The sequence below is a fragment of the Hyperolius riggenbachi genome, chromosome 10 (genome assembly GCF_040937935.1).
Source record: "Hyperolius riggenbachi isolate aHypRig1 chromosome 10, aHypRig1.pri, whole genome shotgun sequence".
NCBI classification, from domain to species: Eukaryota; Metazoa; Chordata; class Amphibia; order Anura; family Hyperoliidae; genus Hyperolius; species Hyperolius riggenbachi.
The window spans coordinates 197,821,171-197,849,159 of NC_090655.1; the positions used below are offsets into that span (position 1 = coordinate 197,821,171).

The 27,989-nt window shown below is 44.2% G+C and overlaps 1 protein-coding gene across 3 annotated transcripts in view; it reads left to right on the forward strand.

Moving 5' to 3' along the window:
• TNKS1BP1 (tankyrase 1 binding protein 1) overlaps positions 1-27,632 on the forward strand; it is a 169,419-nt gene extending 141,787 nt beyond the window's left edge. For all 3 annotated transcript variants that reach the window (XM_068255583.1, XM_068255585.1, XM_068255584.1), the window contains 3 exons: positions 1,475-1,620; positions 8,998-9,101; positions 23,205-27,632. In XM_068255583.1, the coding sequence (XP_068111684.1) occupies positions 1,475-1,620; positions 8,998-9,101; positions 23,205-23,262 (308 nt within the window). In that variant the 3' untranslated portion in view covers positions 23,263-27,632. The remainder of the gene's footprint in view (positions 1-1,474; positions 1,621-8,997; positions 9,102-23,204) is intronic.
• Positions 27,633-27,989: the final 357 nt, after the last annotated feature.

The window sequence follows — 27,989 nt, forward strand, 5'->3', positions numbered from 1 at the left end:
ATGTATATCTCATCATGTCACATATCACCTCGGGGACACTCTAAGGGATGTCAGACACTTACCTCAGCAGCAACTTTGGGATCTGTTCTGAGTGGCCAGTAGGAATGATCAATGAGATGCAAATTTTTCTGAAATTATGCAAATTTTATGCAAATGTATGCAGTTTGAAAATGGACCGATCAATTTAACCCCAGGTTTAAATTGATTGGTCCATTTTCAAACTGCATATATTTGCATAAGGATTTGCATTCATTTGCATAAACTCAGAATAATTTGCATATCTGGGATCATCTCTAGTGGCCTTATTCTGGCCCCAGCGCACCCAGAAGCCAAGCGCATCTGCAGACATGCACAGTCAGACCCTGCTCTACGCGGGTGCGCACAGGTACGTGCCCGACTTATGCACTCTGCTCCGGCGGCACTATTAGCCGCTAGAGTGCAGTGGTCAATTGAAGGAGCAGAGTTACCAATCGGTCACTCTCTCCTTGAAAGCACAGGGGCTGCTGGGAATTGTAGTTGGGGCCTAATTAGGTCTCAGGGTATATACGGTAAGTCTGCCTCTCCCAGAGCCCCTCGCCTGTTATAGCGATAGCTGCCTTGTGCTACTCTGCTGGGTGTGTGTATATATTATTGTATTTCTATGTACAAGTTTGCCTTTTCTGTTGACTCTGTTAATGGATCAACTTTTTGGAACTGTTCTCGACCTGCTTGTGTCTCATCCCTTTCTACTGTTATATTCTGATCTACCGTGTATGATCCTTGGACTGTTATTGGATTGATTACTTTTTGAGATTCAGTATTGCGTTTTCCTGATCACCTGTTGCTGACTTGGACTGTCTTACTTCCCCACCTGTAACAGCCCATTGTGGTTCTGTTGGTACCTCTGTCTTGCCCACTTCAGTAACTATGCCTTGCACACATCAAGGCCTGAAAGTAACCGGATGACGCATTTTGTCATCCCTCGGCTTACCAGGCATGCGCCACAGAGGGTGAAGACTGCGGAGGAGATTGGGGCATAGGAAAAGTACGATGGAGGGTACAGCACCTCACAAGGGAAGTCCCCAAATGCCCTCAGGGGCTGGTTTCTCAGTATGAGTTTCATGGAAGGCTCTGACTAGTCACATATTATTATTTTGCTTTTAATTATTTATATGAACATTTATATATCAAATGTTGATCGTTCCTTTTGCATAGGCATGGACTACTAGTCTGCAGTCATTGAATATATTCTCTATATTGCAATCTGTTAAGTGGTGGGGAAGATAAAATAAATAATTATAATAATAATAAATACTTAGGTTATGCACTGTCCTCTAGTGTTCCCCAATCTTGGAGAACATCAGTAATCTCTTTCCTTACGTATTCTATCATTGTCTGCATAGTCTGTTGGGATCAATTAACATTCCAAGACCAATCCTATCTTTGTAAGTGGTATTCCTTCTTAAGGACATCGTTTTATACTTCTTTCTTCTAGAGCCAAAAACCAACCAACAACAAGAAACAGAACAAAAGGAGAGAGTTGAGACATCCCCTGATACCACACCAGACACCACCCCATCACCAGGAAAGGCTCCCAAGAAAGGACTTTTTGGTGGAATCATTTCACCATCTCTGCTGAAGGTAACACTTTGCAGACAGTGGGGCTGATTTATCCAAGCAGTGCAAATAAAGTTGCAGCAAAACTGACACAAAAATGGAGCAATGGCTGAAACCAACCAATCAGAATCCTTAAATTTAAGGTGGCCATTAATAATGATACAATTCTTCGGAAGATGAAGTCTTCAATCATAATATTGATCAAAACGATCAGGTTTTCAGATCGTTTCCATTAATCTGATGAAATTGGATAGCAGCTTTACTTATGTTAGTGGGCCCAAATTATTACTATTATGATCAAATCGGAGAATCCATTGTTTAAAGAATCGTATCATTATTGGCCTCCTTTAGAATCATTGTTTTTCTTCAATTTCCATTGCAATTGCTTTGATCAATCTGCGTCAGTGTTTTATTTGTTTATGATAAAGCAATCTAAGTAAAAAATTGTTATTCATTGCGCTCACAGTTCTTGACAGATGATAAAGTTTTGTAGGAAATGATGCACCAGTGGTTTCTTTTAGTAGAGACTTGCAGGGTCTGCCCATGGACTGTGGTAACTGCATACATCTTCAGATTAGACCTGCACCATCTAAAGTCAAATCTTCATAGAGTTAAAGTACAAACACAAAGTGTGCCATATAGTTTAAAAACTTCCCACAGATGATAGTGTAGAGCTGTTATAGTAAGGCTATTTTGTGCCCACTTAACCACCCTGGCGTTCTATTAAGAGCGCCAGGGTGCATGCGCAGCAGTATTTTTTTTAAAAAAAAATTCCCTATCATGTAGCTAGCCTAGCGCTAGCTACATGATGCCCCCTCCCTGCGCTATCCCTCCCACCCCTTCGATCGCCGCCAGCGCACTTGCCCATAAGGAAATCCCGTTCTGAACGGGATTCCCTTTAGGGCTTCCCCCGTCGCCGTGGCGACGATCGTGATGACGTCATCGACATCGTGACGTCATCCGGCGTTCCGATCCACCCCGCAGCGCTGCCTGGCACTGATTGGCCAGGCTGCGTGAGGGTCTCGGCGGGGGGGGGGGGGTGTGTGTGTGGGGGGGAGTTACGCGGCAGATAGCGGCGCATCGGCGGCGAGCGGCAGCGATCGGAATCAACCCACAGCAAGCAAAGTGCTTGCTGCGTGTTTGAAAAAAAAATTGTGAGATAATGTGAGACATCACTATTGCTGAAATAACAGGTAATGAAGATGTCCAGGTTTGTTTGTCAGTGGTTTAGTGCAGATATTGAAAATTAGCAACAAGCATGTCTGTGAACTAATGATGCTATCTCCTCTAGATTTCAGCTAGAAATAGGCACCAGGCAAGGATGTCCCTTGTCACCTCTGCTATTTGCAATAGCCATAGAGCCACTAGCGGAATTAATAAGAAGTAATGATCGTATACACGGATTTAGATATGGTAGCTTGGAGGAAAAGATTACCCTGTATGCGGATGACACCTTACTATTTCTGCAAGATACAACTGAATCCCTAAGGTGCACTATGGATTCTTTGTCGACCTTTGGGAGATATTCTGGCTTGACGGTCAACTGGGACAAATCTTGTCTTCTCCCATTCGATCGTCAGACGGTGTCTCTACCTGAGGGCTGTACGGAAATCCAACTCGTTACTTCATTTAAATACCTAGGTATATATATTTCTCCCGATTTAAACTCTTGTGAAACCCTTAATGTTACACCGCTCCTAAATAAAATACGTCAGAAGTTGAAAACTTGGTCTAAATTACCTCTTTCACCCGTAGCTAGAATAAATCTATTAAAAATGGTGACAATGCCACAACTCTTATATATACTACACAACACTCCAGTTTGGCTTCATCTCAAGCTGTTCAAGACTATTGAAAATGTTTTTAGAGATTTCATTTGGGGGCAAGGTAGAGTAACGATTAAGGCCCGGTTCACACTTGCGGTTCTCTGCCAAACGGACCGGATGACCTGAACGGATCCGGACCGGATCCGGATCGGAACCGTACGGTTCTGATCCGGATCCGATCCGGATCCGGTCAGGTTGCATCAGGTGTTCATCAGGATGCGATCCGGATCCGTTTGGCAAAAGATAGTAGAAATAAAATAAAAATGTTGGGGTCTGGGAGGTCAGCAGAAGGTGGACCTGTGGAATCAGGCCCTCCGCTGTTTAGCACTCACCTCCACCTCCGACATACTGCCAACATCTCCAGCACGTTTAAAGTCACTGCTGCTCCACTCCAAAATGCTTGCCCATGTGTCCCCATCCAAAATCGCCGCTACAATACGCATAGGAAGTGGGGTAGAACATCCGGATTTTATAGCCAGTGTGTTGTGCGCTCTCCGGTTCTCATTGGTTTGTATTGGCCGGATGGTGCAGTCCGGCTCCGCTCCGGATACGTCTGCCGGAGGAGCCGGACCAAAAAATAGCGCATGTTGGATCTTATGCCGGAGTCCGGATCCGGTCCGGCTCCGGTCCGGACGAAACGGACGCATGTGAACGGACGCATAGACTTGCATTGCTATGCCGTGCGTCCGTTCCGTCCGTTCGGCATGCGGTCCGGCTCCGGCACGGCGATTCCGGACGGAGACCGCCAATGTGAACCGGGTCTTAGCTGCAATATCTACAATACCCAAAAGATGAAGGTGGGTTAGCAGTCCCCAGTGTGTGGGTATATTACCTAGCCTCCCAGGCTCAGCATATAGTGGGATGAGTAACGTAAGATATGGTAGATTCTACTAGATCTTTATTGGATCAATTTGTGGGATCTAGCTCTGTTTATGCTGCATTAGAGGCAGGGATACCTAAAATATTGTGCTCGCAAATACCTACACTAGTATTGATGCAAAAAACATGGGATAGAATTAGAACCATGCAGGGAGTGAATGGGATTACAGCTTACTCCCCTCTTGAAGGGAACTCTCGCCTCCCTGAACTTCTGGGGCTTCTCTTTCTAAAATTGTGGGCTAAAAATGGTATAATTCTCCTGACACAGGTTTTTGAGGGGTCCTCTCTTCTTTCTCCACAGGACATAGCGTCTCAGATGGAGGTGAACTGCTCTCCTTTATTTAATTTTCAATATATGCAACTTAAACATGCATTAACAAAGCAACAGCAATCTCAGTCTTTAGATATCAACCCAGTACCAATCTTCAACTTAATTAGTCAATCCAATAGTAGAAGTGGCTTTATCTCTTCATGCTATACTTTAATCCTTAAGCTATTCTTAGAAAAATTCCCCCTTAAACGCTATGAAAGCTGGGTGAAATATCTTGAATATTTAACGACTGAGCAATGGTCAGACATCTTACAAAATATACCCCTTATGTCAACAAATGCCTCTCAAAAAATGTCACAACTAAATATTCTATATAGAACTCTGCTAACCCCTGTAAGATTACAGAAAATGCATCTTAGAGAAACTCCTACCTGCACAAGATGTCGCAGAGACCACAGTGATTTACTGCACATGTTGTGGCATTGCCCCAAATTACACAGTGTAACGAACGGTGAAGCACAGAGAGGATCTGATTACCAGTGATCTGCAGTATCACTGGGAATACAGATGTATACCAGATTATAAGTGATCTGCAGTATCACCGATAATCCGATATACCAGCTAACCTCTGTTCACCTGAGTAGAGTGTAGTGTTTGGTGTAACAGTAACACTTAGAGGACTGGTCTCAGTGCAGTGAGGAGTACTGCACGGCTTCCTTCCGAAGGCCTGAACTCTCCAAGGCGGGAGAAGTCGGGCTGACAGTAGGAAGGTAAGTCTGAAAGTAACACCCATGAGGTAGTGTCACTAACAGGATGAGGAACCGCCTCCAATAGTAAGGTCGGTTCTCGAGGTCGGACAAGCCAGGTTGTAACACACGGACAGATAAAGTACAGAATCAGAAGGCAGAGGCGGAGTCTAGGTACAGGCAGGGTTCGGCAACAGGGTATCAGAAATATCGAGGTACAAGATCAGGAGGCAGAAGCAGAGTCTAAGGACGAGCCGGGGTTCGGCATCAGAGTATCAGAATGGCATGGTACAAGATCAGAGTTCAGGAGGATAGTCAGGCAGGCAAAGAGTCATAACAGATAATCACAATCAAACTAGTACTTTAGCTATCAACAGAATCTAGCTAAGTGTAGGATTACAGCTCCAGCTGGTCCCGGCACACTTAAGGATCTGACTACAGGTCTGAGTGCTCCCACGTATGTGTTTGCAACGCCAGACAACCAGCAACTGAATAAGCAGCAGAATATATAGTTGCTGGACTCTGCTGCCCCGCCCGAACCATTCAGCCAATCATGAGTCCTGCAGGAATCAGCTGACCTTCCTGATCAGCTGACACTTCCTATGCAGGTATAAAAGTCCTGAATTCAGGCCCGCGCGAGCATAGCTCTCCATCTGCCTAGGTGCACTAACAGACCCAGCCACACCAAGCACATGCTGCTGCATGCAAACAGCCGCTTTGCTGTCAGGACATGCAGCGGCTTTTCCGCGTTCCACCACACAACCAGACGCGTGCAAACCGCTGCGTAGGACGCGGAGTCAGCCGCCTAGCTCTTGGCACACGCGGCGGCTTTTCCGCGTTTCCTCACACACAGATGTTGGAATGCTGTATTGGATACAGTGGACACTGTTGCTGGACAGAAGGTCCCTCATACGATTCAAGTTTGTATCCTAAGTTTACTAACAGATACAAATTTACCTGAACATGTGCAGATCTCACTACAATGCCTCTTATTTCAGGCAAGGAAGCTTATATTAATGCTGTGGATTAGCCCAACTATTCCCACGATAGAGATGTGGATATCCCAGGTTAACTCGTACCTAAAACTAGAAAAATTGATTTATATGCATAGAGGGGCGCCGCTTAAATTTGAAAAGATATGGTCTACTTGGCTAGATACCCCAGGTGTATCAGACTTAGAACTTGTAAGATCCCGATTATTTGTGCAGCCAATGTGATCCTGGTCTTGTTATAATAATATGCTGTATTTTCAATCCCTCTCTATAAATGGTAATATTTTTATTTACCTTCTTCTCTAACCTCTTATATTATGGATGGACTATGTCTATATCTGGTGGTCACATCACATTTGTCATACTACTATGCCAGGGGCCCCAACCGTCCCGTTTTTGCCGGGACTGTCACGGGTTGGGGGAGGGGTCCCGCTGTCCCGGGATACCCCCCCTTGTGTCCCGGTGTAGTCGGCAGGCAGCGGAGGTAAAAAAAGGATCAAGGCGCCAGCCGGCTTCTTGGGTGTGTGGGATGCGGTCTGAGATAAGATTGTCCCTCCCTCCCTCCCTATGTGCCCCCCAGTGTCCCCCTGTATGCAGAGATACGAGCGCAGCAGAGCAGGCAGTCTTACCATTCCTACTCGCGTACAGGCTCTAGCTTCCATCTACTTCCTGTGACACCACAGGAAGCAGGAAGTGGAGAAGACGAGAAGCCCGTACGCGAGTAGGAATGGTAAGACTGCCCGCTCTGCTGCGCTCATATCTCTGCATACAGGGGGACACTGGGAGGCACATAGGGAGGGAGGGAGGGACAATCTTATCCCGGTACCGCATCCCACACACCAAAGCCGCCCGCTGGCGCCTCGATCCTTTTTTTTACCTCCGCTGCCTGTGTCCCGGTATCTCATCTCAAAAAGTTGGGAGGTATGCTATGCTTCAATGTTTGGCACTGCTGTACTGAAAACTTTGAATAGTTTTGTTAAACTGTTGATTGTTTATATTTTTATTCTTTAATAAAGGCTGTTTTAAAAAAAGAAAATGAGCAACAAACTTTAACTATGCACAGATAACCGCTCATGCATCAATATGGGTGATTTCAATGCAGTTCATACTCTGCCGTGCAGATTCCAGGCCTGGTATTTACATCAAGGTCAATAAAATGACCATTCCCCCTACCCCCACGCCAGTTGCCTGGGTGTCCTCTCCTTCACCTCCACATCCAAAACCTTATCAGATCCTAAAACTTCCACCTCTGCAACATCTCCAAGATTCGCCCCTTCCTGATCCCATATACCCCATCAGGCATGACCCCTTCTTCAACACCTTCAAAAAAGCCCTCAAAACGCACCTCTTCAGGGTGGCCTACCCCCCAAACCTATGTTTTAATCCTCTTTGATGAGAACCTATCCTGCAGCCCCTACCTTCTGTGTCCTTTTGTCTCTCTTTAGATTGTAAACCTTTTAGCAGGGTCCCGTCCCTGACAAGTGTATCCAAATTTATCATGTAATCCCTTCATTGCGCCCCCATATCATGGACTGACTCCAAGTCCATCACTCCATTGCATGCTCTTAGACCTTTGTTTCCTTGTATGACCTGGTGCTGTCTGTCACCGTTTATCATTGTCTGTAACCCTATTTATTGACCAGAGATGCGTATATGTTTATAACCACAATAAATAATAATACTGACATTTAAGCTACTTTTTAATAGCGACTAACAATAATGATAGTACTAACAATAAATTATAAAATGCATTTTGGAGCACTGATATTTGTTTGTAGCAGTTTTCAGTGAAGCTGGAACTTCACTTATAAGTACGCTTTGAAGTTCTTTCTGCCCTTCATCTTTTGTTTACAAGCTCCAATCTGTTTGGACTGCACATATTAAAGTCTACTGCCTTCTCAATGTCTGACACATGGTAGATTTTTCTTGTGCTCTTGGATAGCTGACACCTTCTGGAATTAATGAGGAATGATTTTATGGTCTCCTGATCACTAGGAATAATCACAAATACCGTCTGTTTTAAGGAGGCAAACTTTTGTTTTGCTTAACATTTTAGTAAGAGGGCTTTTAGGTCCTTTGTAGCCCCTTACACACTCCTAGGCGTTCTGGTTCACCATGAGCTTGCTGGGTAGTCTGTAACTCTGGGTGTTTCAAATCCTACCCTATGGAGCCACTTCAGTTTTAGCCTCTTAAAATATTAATTTTCACCTCTATTTAGTACCTCCACAGTGTACCTAATAAATAAGTAAATAGATAATCTGCAATCCATTTCTGAAAAGTTTTACTGTTGCAGTTTGATTGAAAAAAAAAATCAGAAAATTCATTTTTTTTTTCATTTTCAAGCATATTTTCTCTTCTAAAAACAAGCAAGTTAGAGATTTGTTATAATAAATGATATTCAAAAGAAAGCCCCATTTGTCCTGAAAAAAACAAGACTAAATGTGTTTGAGTAGACTAAAAATTGCCAGGAATTATTAAACTTAAGCAAAGCATTGCAGAAGTTTAAAAATTGGCTTGGTCCTTTAACAGAGAAACGACTTAATATCTGAGAAGCACCAGTTCTCATAAGGTAGTGAGCAACTGTTCACACCTCACTGTTTAAATACTTGTACACAATTAGAGTTAAAATTATTGGACACAATTAGAGAGAGTCTGTTGAAAAAATAACAATGCAAATGTACACACAGGGTCGACTGAAAACTCGCAGCAAAACTACTGAGGATGAACCGATGAAACGATCTCCAGACTCAGAAGAGCCTAAATCACCCAAAGAGAAACCAGAGTCTCCCAGGTAACAATGAGCTTTCATGATTTATAAACATGTCATTAGGAACGCACTGAAAGCAGTTAATGGACTGTTTATTCGGCTTCAGAAAGCTAACTGACAATGCAGATGTTGGTTTAAATTGTCCTAAATATTTATTAGACTGTGTTCTGCCACTTAAAGTGTAGTTTAGTAATGGTGTTCTCCCATGAAGGGTGTATGGGTGCATGCAGTGGTAAGACACAAGCTAAACCAATGACTGCAGCTATTCTAATCGATCTAGCACCATACAAAATAAACAGGATACAGATGAGGATATCAAACTTGGAGAAGGACTTAGAACTACTCATCGACAACCAGTTAAATAATCGTAATGCCAAGGCGCTGCAGCTAAAGCGAATAAAATTTTGGAATGCATTAAAAGGGAAATAAAAACTCTATATGCTAGCATAATATTTCCCCTGTTTAACTCTCTAGTAAAGCCACATCTGGAATATGGAATTCAGTTCTAGGCACCACATTACATAAAAGATATTGCAATTTTTGTGACCCTAGGCTATGACCTCTTTTGCCTAGGGGCCAGTCAAACTCAGCAGTCATGATCCCCCTAAGAGTCCCTACAATGCTAGAAAATGTGCTACTGCTGAGCCATCGCCCTTTGAAAAAATTTGAGATTTTGGAAAGTGAAATAGGAGGCCCAATGATAGCCTATGGGGGATTTTAGCACTTTTGCACCCTCGTAACTCTGGTTTGCAGAGATGTAGGAAACCCAACATTGGAGTGCAAGTACAACAATATGCCTTCTACCTGCATGAGACATGTCGTGAGATTCAGACTTTTCCAACGGCCATGGCTGCGGTTTATGTTCGTCAGAATTGCCACCATTAACAATTCCAAAATGAACAGGTTTTTGTGACCCTAGGCTCTGACCTCTTTGGCCTAGGGGCCCAAAACTCACCAGTCATGATCCCCCTAAGAGTCCCTACAATGCTAGAAAATGTGCCACTGCTGAGCCATCGCCCTTTGAAAAAATGTGAGATTTTGGAAAGTGAAATAGTAGGCCCAATGAAAGCCTATGGGGGAATTTAGCACTTTTGTTCCCCTGTAACTCTGGTTTGCAGAGATGTAGGGAACCCAACATTGGAGTGAAATTACAACAATATGCCTTCTACCTGCGTGAGACATGTCGTGAGATTCAGACTTTGCTAACGGCCATGGCTGCGATTTATGTTCGTCAGAATCGCCACCATTAACATTGCCAAAATGAACAGGTTTTTGTGACCCTAGGCTATGACCTCTTTGGCCTAGGGGCCCGAAACTCACCAGTCATGATCCCCCTAAGAGTCCCTACAATGCTAGAAAATGTGCCACTGCTGAGCCATCGTCCTTTGAAAAAATGTGATATTTTGGAAAGTGAAATAGGAGGCCCAATAATAGCCTATGGGGGATTTTAGCACTTTTGCACCCCCATAACTCTGGTTTGCAGAGATGTAGGGAACCCAACATTGGAGTGCAAGTACAACAATATGCCTTCTACCTGCATGAGACATGTTGTGAGATTGAGACTTTGCTAACCACCATGGCTGTGATTTATATTTGTCAGAATCGCCACCATTAACATTGCCAAAATAAACAGGTTTTTGTGACCCTAGGCTCTGACCTCTTTGGCCTAGGGGCCCGAAACTCACCTGTGAGTCCCTACAATGCTACAAAATGTGCCACTGCTTAGCCATCGTCCTTTGAAAAGATTTGGGATTTTTGAAAGTGAAATAGGGAGCCCAATAAAAGCCAACGGCAAAATTCAGCACTTTTGCACCCCTATAACTCCCCTTACATCCTAGCAACACCAAATTTGCAGGATATGTTAAACAGATAGCAGGAAACAATATTTAAAGGACTTCCGAGGACACAAATGGGAAAAAAGTTAAATACCTTTTCATAATCGAGATCCATGGAGGACGCCATCCGCACCCTCCCATTCTTTCCGCCATAGCTCCAGCAGTAATACCGGACCCCTCCGAACGGGTCGGATTCTCATTCCCCCCTCAATATGGCCGCCACAGATTGCCACGGCTGTGCAGTCTGCATAGAAGCAATTGCGGCTGCGCCGCTCTAGGACCTCCTTCTGATGCGTCCAATGTATGCACGCATATTGATGACGCGGCGGGAGGAGGCCCTAGAGCTGCACAGCTGCAATCGCGTCTATGCGGACTGCACAGCCGCGGCAATCTGTGGCTGCCATATTGAGGGGGGAATGAGAACCCGATTCGTTCGGAGGGGTCGGGACCCGACCGGGGCCGGTATTACTGCAGGTGTCATGGCGGAATGAACGGGAGGGCGCGGATGGCGTCCTCCATGGATCTGGATTATGAAAAGGTATTTAACTTTTTCACATTTGTGGCCTCGGAAGTCCGTTAAAAAAAATTTTTTTTTAATTATTTTTATGTGCTGAGTGTGGGAAATCTGAAGAAAAAATGGTGTGGAGTCCCACCTCTCGAGCCTCTGTAACCCCTTGTCCCCCATGCAGGCTGGGATAGCCAGAATGCGGAGCCCCGGCCAACTGGGGCTTCCCACCCAGTTCGATCCAAAGAATACAGTATCCTCTTATCTTGTGATCTTCAATTAAGTTGATTGAAGATCTCCGACGCCCCCCACATAGCAGAGAATGCGTCCTTTGGGATGCATAGCTGCCGGCTCCCGCTGTCTATCCCACGCCAATATCCACGGTAAACGATCCAACGAACAATGTATCCTCTTATGTTGCGATCTTCAGGTAAGTTGATTGATGATCTCTGACGCTTCCCACATAGCAGAGAATGTGTCCTTTAAGTTTCGGATGTATAGCTGCCGGCTCCTGCTGTCTCTCCCCACCTCCTCACCTGTCACCCTCACCTAGCCTGGCACCCGGTGCACCCATGGGTGCACCAAGTGCCAGGCTAGGTGAAGGTGACTGGTGCAGGCAGGTGGGGAGAGACAGCAGCGGAGCCGGCAGCTTCACGTCAGGACGCATTCTCTTTTATACTAACAGTTCATGAATAATCCGGTTCTTTTTAATGAATCGCTTCTTTTTTTTAAGCGTCGTCTCATTTTACTTTGAAACTTTAAAATTGATTGATATAAGGTCATTTTGGAAAAAAAATGTTTCCTCTTGTTCCCACTATTCCACTTAACATTCCCAACAATGTTGGTGTTTTTACTATGTAAGGGGACTTTGCTATTAACCGCTAAAGTTGGCAGCCATTAAACTCTATGGGCGAACCGAACTTTGAAAAAAGGTTCCCGGTTCTCTGCGAAGGCGAACCACCCGAAGTTCGCCTGGAACCGTTCGCCAACGAACTGTTCGGGACATCTCTAATGATGCACAGTGCACAATGGAGTGGCTTCCATCAAGACGGGTAAGGAGTAGAACAATGGACTTGGCCTCCACTAAAGTCAGAATTTCCTCTCTGCTTTAAAAGATTAGCCACATAAACTTTATAGACCCAAAAAAGGTGTTCATTACAATTTATAGAAATCCTAAAAAAATAGAAGTTTAGAACTTGGTTTCAATTTGCAGGGAGCTCTGAATCGGTTTATCCTCATTATTTACTGTATAGAAAGAGAGCTACAGCGGTGCTCCTGCACTCTATTCACAGCTGCTGATAACAACTAATTAGACACTTTGATCTGGGTTAACAAACACAGAGTAGTGGATCTCTTCAGCAACTTGATGTGGAATTAAGACTGAGAGCAAGAGTTTGGCTTTAAAGTAATCCTGTAAGGAAAAAAATGCCCTGAGGGTACTTACATTAGGAGGGGGAAGACTCTGGTTCCTAATGAGGCTTCCTCCATCCTCGTCCACCAACCCATTTCAGCGCTGGCTCCCCGACAGCGATGCCGACAATAATAATTACTTTCGGTGTAACGGGCAGGGGCACTAGTGGCTTCCCGCAAACCTCCTGTGCAGTAGAGCAGACCCGAACGGGCTCAGCTATTTCCACTGGAGCCTATCGGACAGCTGCTACTGCGCCTGCATGCTTCGCTGACAATGTAATTTTCAGGGGAGCCATTGCTGGATCCCCTCTGGTGAGGAGGAAGGGGGAAGCCTCTTTAGGATCCGGAGGCTTCCTCCTCCTGAGGTAAGTACCCCCTAGAAGCACTTTCTTCCCTTTGGGGTACACTTTAAGGCAGCAGGTGTTGCGGGTGTTAACCTTTTTTAACTTTTACATTTTACAAGGAGTCTTTCATTAACCTAAATACCTGCCTCAAGAGAAGCTGCTATTATCTTGTTTATATGTTGCAGAATAAACCCATAGCAATCACCTCCCTCACACGGGTACTGAACTGACTCTGCCTTAGGATAGACATGTAGCTTATGAGTCAGTGGAAGGAGAGAATATGGAAATATCAGTCAGACCGATATTCAGCATAAAGGGGAAGTACGGTATTTTTTATATTGTTGTACAATATTTTCATTTGCATTTATCTCAAATAGTAAAATATGCTAGAAAAGCAAAAGGGAAGTATTCCTAGGGAATGAGCAACACATCCCTGCTTTATCAACCATAATCATTTGGTAATACTTCTATTGTAATTTGGATGAACAACTGATTATTTACACTTTTTGCTACACTGATGTGTGTTTATCTACAGCAGGCTTTCTTACCCAGAGTTCCTTGAGGACTCTGCAGGGGTTCCTTGGCATTTTCCCCCATCGTGGAGGAAGTATGATAGAGCACATTATAATAGGGGATAGTATAAAAAGAAGCACTAAATCAGGGGTCAAATAATAATAGTGCATTAGCACTAGAATAAGGAGGCAGTAAAATAACAGTCACTGTAACGGGGGTAGTGAAATAAACAGCCACGTTTAAAGTCTATGCCTCCTGCAAAATAAATACAGGGTTTCCTTGAGATCCAAAAATTATCTGCAGGGTTCCTCCAGGCTGAAAAGGTTGAGAAAGGCTTCCCTACAGTAAAAAATACGTTCAACTTTTTGAAGTATTGCCAACTGATTATGTTTTATCTCAAACTAGCCAACCCGCGTCGTAGCATACGCCGCATCTATCTATCTAATAGAGTACGTGCCTCAACCTTGAATCAAGAAGAAGTAGGCTTTCCATGAGAAAATGTATGCGTGCTCAAACACCAAGTTTAACCCTAGCAAGTCTGGCTTTGCAAATCCGGCCTAATTGGCTATTCATGAGGCAATGCTCATGCAAATATGCATTTGCTTTCGCATGCCAAACTATGCAGGGTCAAAAAACCAATACTGCAAAGTGCTCTCTCGCTGCCTGGGAACCACAGCGGCACCCCGGAGTGGGAGGCTGGGTGGCGCAGCCCCCCCCCCACAAGCGTGGCCAGCACTGGGGAGAGCCGTCCGCACCCACCTCCTAATATTAAAAACAGCCACTTACCTTAACGTCCATTGGGCTCTGCTACATGCGCATTAATTTTCTCATGGAAAGCATTTTGCGCAGTTTGTATCCTTTGGAGGCAGGTGGTGGATGGCTTGCTCCGGTGGTGTGAACCCTGGAGTGAGTGCGCCTGTCCTCTCCCCCCCCCCCCCCCTCTGGAGTGCTGTATGTGAGCCAGCCCTGAGCTCTAAAGCTCGGGGTGACCCATGCTTCTCTCCTTTCTCATGTGGTGCCCCCAAATTAATGCGCATGTAGCAGAACGCAATGGACGTTAAGGTAAGTGCCTGTTTTTAATATTAGGAGGTGGGTGCAGACGGCTTTCCCCGGCGCTGGCCACACTTGGGGGGGGGGGGTCGTCCACGCCACCCAGCCTCCCCCTCCGGGGTGCCGCTGTGGTTTCCAGGCAGTGAGAGAGCCTGCGGTCCCCCCAGTTGTATAAAAAGGGGGCATTGGGAATCCTCCCCGTGGCGCTCCTGGAGGCCTGGAGCACACCAAAAACTGCTAGCAGATCCGCAAAATGCTAGCAGATTTTGAAACGCTTTTTCTTATTTTTCTGTAGCATTTCACCTAGCATTTTGCGGTTTTGTAAAGCGTTTTTGGTGTAGTAGATTTCATATATTGTTACAGTAAAGCTGTTACTGAACAGCTTCTGTAACAAAAACGCCTGCAAAACCGCTCTGAACTGCCATTTTTCAGAGCGTTTTGCGTTTTTCCTATACTTTACATTGGAGGCAGAAACGCCTCCGCAATCCAAAAAATGCCTCACCTCGGGAGTATGCGTTTTAGCAAAACGCCTCCCGCTCTGGTGCGCACCAGCCCATTGAAATACATTACCCAAGCGTATCCGCAGCCGCAAGTGGATCGCAAAACGCTGCCGAACCGCTCTGGTGTGCACTAAGCCGGATAGTGCTAATGTAGCATGTAGCAGGGTGACTGCTTTGTGGTATTGGTTTGTGCATGCATTTGCATGAGCATTGCCTCATGAATAGCCAATTAGGCCAGATTTGCAATGTCAGACTTGCTAGGGTAAGGCCTCTTTTCCATGGACTGTGAATAGGCAATGAAATGGCTCTCAAACTCTCACAACTGCTCACTGCTGCCTGGTAACTGCTCGCTGCTGCCTGGTAACTGCTCGCTGCTGCCTGGTATCTGCTCACTGCTGACTGATAACTGCTTGCTGCTGCCTGGTAACTGCTTGTTGCTGCCTGGTATCTGCTCACTGCTGCCTGGTAACTGCTTGCTGAGCACACAGCTCAACAGTCCGTGGAAAAGAGGCCTTAAACTTGGTGTTTGATCACGCATAAATTTTCTCATGCAAAGTACTTCTTCTTCTTGTTTGAAGGTTGAGGCACTTAGTCTATTATATATATAGATAGATAGGCAGACAAGAAAATCAGCGAAACAAGAAGTTCCATATTTTTGGGGAGAATTTCAGACACACTTTTTCATCCATCAAAAATGTGGCTGGGGGGGGGGGGGGGGTCGTTGGGGATTGAGTGCATCCGTGATGCAGAATGCGCAGGGGAGCACCCCATGCAGAATCCAGGAAACTAGTGATGGAAGGCCACAAAGCTTCTCATGTGTACTTAGTTAGGTTTTAGTGAGATATACAATGTTTTAATTTTAACCACCTCAGTAATGGTGCCCATAGACGGTGCAATAAAAACATTCGATTTTCCTGTTTATTTGACCAAAATGATCTAATTGAATGAAAGTTTAAAAGAATTCTTTTTTTTTCGATCAAGAGAAACAAAAACGATAATACCATTTTTTTTTATAAAATCCGATCAGACGTTTTGGAAAAATCTTTATATTCGATCTAAAAGAATAATGGAACAAAATCATCTAATCAAAAAAATTGTACCATGTATGGGCACCTTTTGTAAATCCTGTGCTGCAGTTGTGGCTCCTTATCTCTGATGCGGCGCAGGATTTACACCACCGGATTTCCATGGTCCCGAAGGGATTGAATGTGCGCATTGCTGGGGGAGGGTTTTTTGCATCGGTAAGGAGCCAGTTTCATTGGATCCTTACCATGTGGTCACTGTGTGCCAATCACAGTGATCACTAGACAGAAAGCAACAAAGTTGCTATCTCTCCCGCTCTCTCTGCCAGTCTGTAGTGATCTCTGACAGGGAGAGCTGCAGCTGCTGTAGTCTGTGCCTCACAGACTGTAATCCAGTGTTAGGCCTAGTGCACACCGGAGCGTTTCCGCTGCGGTTTGCGATCTGCTTGTGAGTGCGGATCCGCTAGGTTAATGTATTTCAATGGGCTGGTGCACACCAGAGCGGGAGGCGTTTTGCAGAAACGCATACTCCCGGGCTGCTGCAGATTTTGGATTGCGGATGCGTTTCTGCCTCAATGTTAATTATAGGAAAAACGCAAACCGCTCTGAAAAACGGCACTTCAGAGCGGTTTGCCGGCGTTTTTTGTTACAGTAGCTGTTCAGTAACAGCTTTACTGTAACAATACATGAAATCTACTATACCAAAACCGCTACACAAAACCGCAAAACGCTAGCTGAAACGCTGCAGAAAAATAAGAAAAAGCGTTTCAAAATCTGCTAGCATTTTGCGGATCTGCTAGCGGTTTTTGGTGTGCACTAGGCCTTAAAGGTAATATCTGAGCTGCTAAAGAAAAAAATGACACCTATTTACCCTGGGCTTCCTCTAGCCCCTAGCAGCCGCTATGTCCCTCGCCACAGCTCTGCTCTCAGCTGGCTCCCAGTGCCTGACGGTGCAGAGGCTGACCTCTTCAGATCGTCCTTTACTGCACCTGCGAGAGCGCCGCTGTTAATCCTGTGAAGAGTACTGCGCAGGCTCAGAACTGCTGTGCCTGTGCAGTAGATTCTAGCTAGATTCTAGCTGCTCAGCAGTTGGCTGGAGTTATACTTTTTCTGCCCTTAGGTCCAATTTCTTGTTGCTCCCTATCCATGTGCAACAGTGCCCTTCCCATTCCATGTGCAGCCCCCTCTTCTGTGTGTAACAGCCATGCACAGCCCTCCCTCTCATTGCTCAGTTCCATTGGGCAGCATCTGTCTTCTCCCATACTTTGCTGCAATTCGCAACCTCTTTTTTCCATTTGCTTCTCTTTCATATTCAGCAATTCCATTCCCATGTACAGCTACCCCTTCGGGCAGCCGCCCAAGACTGGGACCTTTGTGGCCTTTTTCAGAAATCCATCCCTGTTTTCATTTCATATTGCTCCAAATGTTTTTGAAGGATGACAGGTCTGTACTGCAAGCCAGTTTGGCACCCGGACTCTTGTATTATGGAACCATGCTATTGTAATAGGTACAAATGTAGTCTGTAGTAATATGTAATGTATGTACTGTACATATGTAGTCTGACATTGTCTTGCTAACATAAAACAGGCTTTTATTAAAAGCAGTGTTATCTGCACAGCTGCACGTGTTGCTCCAAACCCTGTTCATATCAGTCAGCAGATGTAAAAGCTATGCAGAGCACCCCAAGCCATCATAGATGGTACTGCTTCTCTGTAACCTGGACAATGCATTGTCCATGATATCCAAAAAGAATTTCCCATTTTGATTTGTCAGACCCTAGGATATTTTTTCACCTCATCTCAATTCATCTTGAATGAGTTAAAGGACCACTATCGCCAAAAAAGTAGGCAGTTAAAATCTGACAGAACCGACAGGTTTTGGACCAGTCCATCTCCTCATGGGGGATTCTCAGGGTTTTCTTTGTTTTCAACAGCATTTCCTGAACAGCAGTTGCAAAGTCTAACTGACAAGTGAGTAGGGGGGCTGGCTGGTATCTTACTATGTTGGCAGTTGAACTGCTATACAGGAAATGCTGTTGAAAACAAAACCCTGAGAATCCCCCATGAGGAGATGGACTGGCTGTCAGTTCTGTCAGGTTTCAACTGCCTATCGCGATAGTGGTCCTTTAAGTTCCACGGAAAGTTGTGGTGTTTCTGGATTATGTATATATGTGTGGTTTCTTGTGTGGTACAGTTTAACTTTAGTTTATAAAAGCAGCAATAAACTGCATTCACAAAGTTTCATATTATTTTTTTATTTTATTTTTTTGCATATAAACTAAGACAAGAGACAGCAAATAGTGTCATACATGTGAAACTACATGCAAGCGATAAACAAATAGCCACAGTGAAGTCAACACTAAACACTGCAAACAAAACAAAGCTATTTAACCACAAACACAAGAGATACATAAAATGCAGGTAGAATGACAGACTCATAAAGCAATAGGAAATGTGAAGGAAGTGTGACAAGGCACACAGTGCCATCTACAGGAGAAGCAGGGTAAAGCAGGCCTTTTACCAAAAAGCAAATGCAAGCCTCCTTCATGTTAATAATTTCCTATTTTGCTGACACTGCTTAGCTGAGTGATAATGGAGTAATGCTGGGAGAGATTATTGCTGAAACTCAAAGATGTAGGAACCCAGTGTGTGATTTAAGTGCACCTGATATGTGAAGTATTGGTGTATTTATACTTACCTGGAGATTCCTCCAACCCCATAAGGTGCAAGGGCTCCCTCGCCATCCTCTCCGACCACTTTTTAGCCCCCCTTCCCCCCCGGTAATCTGACAGCCACGGCCAGTCAAGCCCTTCTATGAGCCCCAGTGCATCCCCATAAGGCAAATGGGCCTAACTGAGGTCCGACTGTTTGTCACCCCTTCATCCTTTCCATGTAGCCATGCAAGCTGGTTGAGTAAGGTGCTGCCTAATACGTGGTGGGGGTTTGGTTCTTCCGGGTAGTGATAAAAAAACACACGGGAGAGTACCAAGAGCCCATTAGGGCCTGTTTCCACTACACGCAGATTGGATGTAGAATGGATGCAGAAAAACTAACTCCAATGAATGCCTATGGGAAATTCTGCATCAGAAAAATCGTGTTTAGTGGAAACAGGCCCTTAGGCATTCATTGGAGTCAGTTTTTCTGCATCCATTCTGCATCCAATCTACATGTAGTGGAAACAGGCCCTTATGGTGTAGTATGTAAAGTAATGCAGAAAGGAGAAAAAAGTAGTGTACTCACAAAACCAGGTTGCAGAACAGCAACCACTGTTTATCAGTTGAAGGTGGTGGCACCAGCCACCAAAAGAGGGTTGACTTGCTTCGGTGTGGTTAGGTTGCACTCCGAAAAAGGGATAGTAGAAGGGAAAATGTAAAAACAAACAAGTGCCCAAACTAAAGACCATGACGGTAGCACTGGGAGGGAGGAGTCCCAAAAGAGGTGTAAAATCACTGAAAAAATGTTTAAAAGGCAAGAAAAACTTACCCCAAGTCAAGGACTGATACAAGATATAACAATGACTTAAACAAAAATACTGGATAACATATTTTGTGGGCATCCACCCTATAGGAACACAGAGCCAATCACGCTTACCTTAAGACTGTGAGGATCCGCGCGACTGCCTGCGCAGGCAGGCAGCCTTTTGACCACTGTTCAGGTCTGCATTCTGCAGGTCTCTGGAAGAGAGACCTTTTGTCAGTTGTGCAGCTTGCTGCTGAGGAATTTGCATATGTGTGTCATGCAGATTGCCTAGCCACATCCTTTGTGGGCTTGCCCTATAAAGAGCTAGGTTTCCCACAGTAAGTTGCTGGTCATAAGAGTTAGTTCCTGTGTAACACTCGCCTGAGTGTCAGTCTTGCTCTTTGTTTGAAGATTAGCCTAGAGTAATTCCTGGAACTGCACTAGGCAGTTTCCCTAGTGCAGTTAGGATTGCATTATTTGTATTGCCTGTTCTGTCTGTCTGTGGGGTGCTAACCAGAGCAGCGGTTGTTACTGGTAGGCCCCTCTGTTCTGTTGTTGCCTTACTTGGATCGCACTCGCTCTGACGAAAAGAGCAGTGGATCGTATCTCTTACGTATTCCTGTTTTCGTGTGTCTGTCTTGTCTGCTACGACCGCTTGCTGGAGGCTCGGTGAGGTTACCGTTAAGCAAGCGCTCGCGTCCTCTGTTTCATGTTTGTCTGTCGGTGGTTAGTTAGGCGTGCTTGTCTCTGTTGTGTTTATCACGCGGGGACCGCACATAAACGCGTGCACTGTTGCGAATGAGTGCGGTGTTCGCGTTTAGCTAGCGTTTCTTATTTTCCTTATCTTTTAATTGTATTATTTGCTGTGCCTTTTCTACTCTCGTGCTCTGCCTTGCTGTAGCCTTGTGTCACCTCTGGCAATTAGGGATGCTCATTCGGATTCCGCGGAAATGCAATTTCCGAAATTCCGATCGGAAATTGCATTTCCGCATCGGAATATGGAAATCGGTAATGCAAATGCATTAGGCGGATTTCCGCCGGAAATCACGGAAATTCCGCCCGACTTTAACATCAATTTTCTCAAAAACTATAAGGTCGTTTTGAAAACTTTTTTTTGCATCTTGTTCAGGAGATTCTGTTTAATAAACCCTGAAAATTTGGTGCTTCTAGGACTTACGGGGGCTTTGCTATTAACCGCTAAAGTCGGCAGATTTTTACTGTAATGTAAAACGCAGAAAATATGCATCTGCCTATTTTCTGCATTTACATTACAGTAAAAATCAGCCGACTTTAGCAGTTAATAGCAAAGCCCCCGTAAGTCCTAGAAACACCAAATTTTCAGGGTTTGTTAAACAGAATCTCCTGAACAAAATGCAAAAAAAAAGTTTTCAAAAAGACCTTATAGTTTTTGAGAAAATCGATGTTAAAGTCGGGCGGAATTTCCGCGATTTCCAGCGGAAATTCCGCATCGGAATGCGGAAATTGGTAGCGGAAAGCGGAATCGGATTTGGCAATGGCGGAATGCGGATTTACCACGGAATCGGAAATTGGCATTTCCGACCATCCCTACTGGCAATCGCCTCTCTCGCAATTGCATTCCTACTTCATATCTGCTGTTGTGTATGCACCGTCGCGAGTTGGCGACTAGTTTGGTGCACTCACATACCATCTGTCCCTGTGCTCATTCTCTTTCGCAATCGCTTCTCTTGCGATTGCGTTCTCACTTGGTTTCCTTTGTTGTATGTCCGCCGTCGCAGGGTGGCGGCTAGATTGGTGGACATACATACATTCCTCATCTGTGCTTATTCAGTCTTGTGTCACTGTTAGCAATCGTCATCTCTGGCGATTGCCTTCTCTCCTGTTCTTCATGGTTGTGTGTGCACTGTCGCGGGTTGGCGACTTGATTGGTGCACACACATACCCTCTGTCGCTTTGCTCTCTCTCCTTCAGGGCTATCTTGCCCTGCGTTTCTTCCCCTCGTGCAATTCCTGTCTGGCATGTGTGGCAGGGCAGAGGAGCTGTTCCTCTGCACTCCACAGCTCCATCTGTCGACAGGAATTTCCCCCTACAGGTGCATTGCACCTTTTTCTGGGTTCCCGCAAATTACACGTTTGTGGAGGATTTCCGCAGTGTCAGCGCACGTCTTGTGCGCTGATCACGGAGAGAATTCCACAATCGTTACAAAGACACTGTTTTATTGACCTAAGGAAGTGGGTGGATGTCCACAAATTGCGTTGCCCAGTGTTTTTGAATAATTTTTGTATTGGTCCTCATCTTGGGGTATGTTTTCCTTGCCTTTTAAACTGTTTTTAATCATTTTACTCATCCTTTTTGGGTGCCTACCTCCTAGCCTAATACATACTGTATTTGTTTTATTTTTGACTGCAGATTTATATTGGGATAAACAACAACCATAATACCAGTTTTGGATTGTCTGACCATTTAAAGTGGTCTGAAACTGACATAACATTCAATAAAAATGTGTTTTCCTACGTTTTATTACTCATACAGTTATCATATTTGCTTTTGTGGATAAGTAATATTGTCTGTTTACAAATTACAAGTTTCCAAAGTGTAGTTTATCGTACCCTGAAAGCTGGCATTGCATTTTATTCAAACTGCTTTTTATTATATATTAACATCTTCTAGTGAGCTTCTCTGAACTGTGTGTGTGTCTGAAGTACAGAGAGTTCATTTTCACTTATTAGACTATGTTTACACACATTGTAACAACATTAGGAATGTAAACAAAGATACTCTTATGTACAGTTTGGATGCGGATTGAAGCTGAATAGCAGGACAAAGTGCCTTTGTTTAACTATTTCATTGATGTTCTGCTAAAAATAAATTCTGGGATAGTAGCTTTCAAGCTGTGAGGAATCTTTTAGAGCAAAGTAAAAATGCTGGCTTTCAGACCACTTTAAAGGGAAGATCCGCGCAAATAAAAAAATAAAAAACTCCACTTACCTGGGGCTTCTTCCAGCTCCTGTCAGTCAATCGGGGCCCTCGCCGCAGCTCCTCTCCCTCCCAGCGTCTAGTGGTGAAGAAGCCGACCTCGCCAGGTCGGCTTCCGGGTCGGCGTCGTGTGCGTTCCACGGCGCAGGTCACGTGGTGTACGTGACGTCATCGGGTCTCTACTGCGCAGTCGCAGTAGTTCTGCGCCTGCGCAGTAGAGACCCGATGACGTCACTTACACTACGTGACCCGCGCTGTGGAGCGCACGGAAGCCGACCTGGAAGTCGACCTGGCGAGGTCGGCTTCTTCACCGCTGGACGCCGGGAGGGAGAGGAGCTGCGGCGAGGGCACCAATCGACTGCCAGGAGCTGGAAGAAGCCCCAGGTAAGTGGAGTTTGTTTTTTTTATTTGCGCGGACCTTCCCTTTTAGACATTTTATATTTGATTCCTTCAGAACACACAGTGACTCACTCTATCAATGACCAAATTCTGTCATCTAAAATCCATGGGCTAAACGATTTTTTGTATTTTTCAGTCATTCCCTGAACTGGTTAAGTGCCTTAAAGAAAAAGAAGAAAAAACAACCCAAGTGAACACTGCACACCAGAAAATCAATGGATCGGATTATCTTTACACACATTATGATTTTCAAGCTTTAGCATTCCATGCTGCTGATCAGCTATAGTCCTCAAGGTGCATTATGGGAAATCTGCAGAACTTGGATCGGCTAAGAGACATCCTGTTCTATTTTGCTGTTTCTTTATGCCTGCCCGCTTATGGCGTGTTATATTGCTTTGTATTTTTTATGATTTCAACAATGTGCCTTCTACTATGTGTTTTCTTGCTGGTAAAATGAACTGTCAGTTCACTCAGAGGGATGCTGCAGTTAGAGGTAGTTACTGGCAGGTTCAGTCATAAATTGCCTTAATCTCTTGGAGGCTCTGGTGGTGAGGTCTCTGCACTGGATTTTCCAACCCCCAATCATCTGTTAATGAGGGTAGCATTAAAAGGCTTTACAGGCTGTAGTCTGTTGCCCAAAACAAATGTGTTAACCAGATGAGCAGCCTCTGACAAGCTGAGCTGCATGTACTGCCCTGTGGTCCTTTGTAACAGTGAGGAGGGGGAAAGAAGCACATGACTGGAAAAAGTCAGGCTGGCAATTGTTATTTTCTTGAGATTGGTGATGTGATGGACACGAGAGAAGGTTGTACAGGCATCAGAATCGCAGCCAAAATGATAGTGCATGATCACTCTAATGTCTGTACAACAGAATACCCAAGCAGCTCAGGGTGACCCAAACCACTAGGAGAGTATAGGGGATTAAAAGAGACCAAAAAGCACTCCTACTAAAAAGCAATCATTGGTGTGATTTGCCTTCTTAAAACAGAAGGTACTTGCGATAATTCATCTTAAAGTGAACATCTGTGGTTACCCACAACACACTGCTACTGAATATGCTAATTATCCCTTTATGCCTCTGAAGCCAGGCTTACATCCAGAACCGCTGATGTATAGTCAGCCTATAGCTTTAAATTTTACAGAGCCACATCAACCCCACATGAAGACAGCCTGTTTCGAACTTTTGATTCTCCTCAGTGCATGGCAGGGATTGATATGGCTCTACGGGATAGGGCTTGGACCAGTACACCAACCAAGTACAACAGTAACCAAGCAGCTTGGAGTGACCCAAAACCAATAGGAATGTATAGGGGGCTAAAAGAGACTGAAAAAGCCCTCCTACTAAAAAGCAACACTCAGTGTAATTTGCCCTCTTAAAACAGAAGGTATTTGCGATAATTCAGCTTTAAGTGAGCGACTGTGGTCTCCCACATTGAGATGTTTTGCATATTCAGTAGTGATGCATTGTGGGAGACTGAATTATGACAAATTATGGAGCTGAATTATGGCAAATATCTTCTGCAGGTAGAACACAGAGGCATGTTCTCTGCCTCATGACATGCCTCTGTGTCCCTCCCTCACTGTTCTCTGCCCCCTCACCTCCACGCTATAACCCCCTGAAATTGGCAACAATAATTGTCGCTAATATCAAGGGGAAAGGAGGAGAGGGATTCCCTGCTCAAACTGACGGCATTCTTGCAGGCTTTCCACAGCTGCCATTGGGTGGCGCACACCATCGGGGCCACAGTTACTTTGGTTGAAAAAAAAAATCTGTCCATCAATTCCAACCAGGAATCTCCCTTGCTCTACCCAACTTGTTGATGACAAGTGTATGCCCATGTGGATGATTAGGGAACGACTACTTGGGGTGTACATGAGTAGTGTCTGTACCCCTACACCAGTAAGTACATTCAGCAATAGGAAATGTGACAGCTTTCTGCAGGTTCTTCTTCTAAAACAAGCACTGTAGAAAGATGTGGGTCCTTCAGGAAGAAAGTGCTTTACAAATGTTTTGTTGTTGTTGTGGTACTTTGAGTGGCCACTGTGTCATCTTAGTCTCAGTGGCAAGTGGTAGAAGTCAGGGTAAGGAAGTCTTCCAGTGAGGGGTAGTTGTGGAGTTCCTGCTGCCCATATGAATCTAGTACATAAACCAGAAACTAGATTCCATCCGACCGTACCTTAAACAGAATTTTTATTGAGCTGTCGGTTTTCTGAAATTAATAAAAAAAACCTGTGTAAGTGTGAAAGACACATAGTTACATAGTTATTTGGGTTGAAAAAAGACATACGTCCATCGAGTTCAACCAGAAAATAAAGCACAACACCAGCTTGCTTCCTCACAAATCCCTGTTGATCCAGAGGAAGGCGAAAAACCCTTACAAGGCATGGTCCCATTAGCCCCAAAAGGGAAAAAAATCCTTCCCGACTTCAGATGGCAATCAGATAAAATCCCTGGATCAACACTAAAATCCCGGGATCAACACAATCTGATCCATGATCATTCTGTGGAAAACTGATAACGTTGTATTAACTGCATTTTTAGCAATTACCTGCAAAAATTCTTAAAGCCCTAGCTCATCTTCCCATTGTTAAATACGTATATTAGTAAAGTTGGATTAATTAGCAATGTACAAAATGACATCCATTGCACAGCTGTACTATTTTTTTATGTATTTAATATGTTCTGGCTGTGTCTTGGCTTGGCTTGGTCCTCTAGCTCCTTGCTGACAGCATTGTTGCTTCCTAGGTGTACAACACCTGAGAGCACCTTTCCCACTGCTGATAGAAATGAACTCTTTGTGGCCAGCCCTGCAGCTACAGTGTGTAAAAAAAAGCATTTCAATGTTCTGCGTTTGTAAAAGCTATTTGTGCTTGTCACCGACTCACCACCCTGTCCTGAACGCAATAAGAAACCTTTTCTTACTGCTCTTATTTTTTTGTATAAACCCTTGGGGGGATGGTGTGAGAGGGGTAAATGCTTTATTACACACTAAACAGGGTGAAACTGGACAAGAATTGATGATAGGACACTGCAAAGCTGTAACTGTACTGTTCTGGTCACAAAGAGTTTCTCGGTAGCAGGTGGGTGGGGCAGAGTTATCAGCCCTGTGGTGACAGTGCAAGGCTGACTGGTGGCCCCTTCTAGCTTCTACCTGACAGCCTATAGGTGAGGATGAGATGGGGAGGAGTTTAGATGGCTCACGGTGTGCTGCTCAGTTTAACTAAGCAGAAAGCACAGGAAGACAGTTTTGAAAGCCAGGAAATGGAGACATAACGATGCAAAAATAGTTCATGCACAAAACTGTGTGCATTGCAAATGATCAAATATTACATACTATGATGTATTACAAAGCAATATATAAAAATGTACAAGTTCCATATATTTGTGTGGGATAGAAGCAATTCCTTTATTTCATCTCTGTGCATTATAGGGGTTAATTACAAACATTATCATTATTTTTGTTAGCATATTTCTACATGCACACGGTATACAAATATTCAACAGTGTCCGGCTGACACAGCCTCCTGCCAATGCCTCCTGCCAATCACTGGATCAGACAAGATGTTAAAAATGAGCAACAAGGGATCCTGATATCTTCAGCTTATTATTTGAGCAGTAAGATGAATGTCCAAAGAGAGTAGAAATGTCATCCTTGCAAGGAAGTGCTGACTGAAAATTACAGACAGAACAAGGCCCGGCTCACATTGGCCTAAAAAGGGACAGTTTAGCGGATCAGCATGGAATGGACAAGAACAGATGCAAACGGATCCAATGTTAATCAATGGATCCATTCATATTGGTCCATTTGAATGGATCTGTTCGGTCCATGCTGCCCCATGGACAAGTTTGGGTCTGCAGTCATTTTTTTCAGATCGATGGATGTGTCGCATTGACCACTGACTATCAGAATGGAGGCTCATTGATGGAAAATTGATGCGTACCACAGATCAGTTTTTACACGAATCAGTTTTACATCCATGCCAATGTGAACTGGGCCGAAATATTGTTATTAACATTAAAGTGTACCTGAAGTGTCATGCAGCATAATGGGATAATGTGTATATTTAGTGCTAATGCAATTTACAGTTGTATGCCCCTACCCTTTCTTTTTTCCCCACTGTAAGGGTTAATAAACCAGTATTATAAATCACAGTTTTTCTGCAATGGTATTGCAACACAATATTTTTTAATAACTATTTAGAGGTAATGAAGCTTGTCTGTAACTTTACAAATACTGAGTAGGTATCCATTACTTTAAATGCCCTGATTTCAGAGTCAGAAAAACTTCCCATATCTATGTATTGTATATTGTTATGTAACCCCGCCCTCCAAGTAATGCCTAGCCTAGGCAATGTTGTCATATAGCCTTCTGTCCCAGTGCACTATGGGAGGCCAGATGTTGTTTCTTCTCATTTCACAACAATCATCCCACAGTGATATACCTGCCAGCAGTAAAGATGCCACCACCTGTGATAAATTTAAGAATGTAAATTAGGGAGAGGAATGATTTTACAGTGGGCAGACACTGACTAAATAATTAATAAATATTCTAAAAAAAAATAAGCAATTTTATTATCATTATTTATTATTCAGTTTCTCTTCAAGAATTAGTTCATTATGTTATGGAGACTCAAGGAAAGTTCGAGAGATTTCCATTTAAAAGAAAATGTGAGATTTTCAAATTGGAAATCGATTGTCCGCAGCTGAAACCGGAAATTGAATTTCCGCAGAAATCTGATTTACTGCAACTCAGTCATTTTAGCCCAATCACAGAACTCGGAAGTGTTGAACCAATTAGAGAATGCAGAATTTTTCTGTGAAAATCAGATTGCTGTGGTAATTATACACCAGCCACAAGACCCAAATACTACACTATTTTTGAGTCTTCTGATTGACCTAAAATTTCTGTGGTTTTCAAAT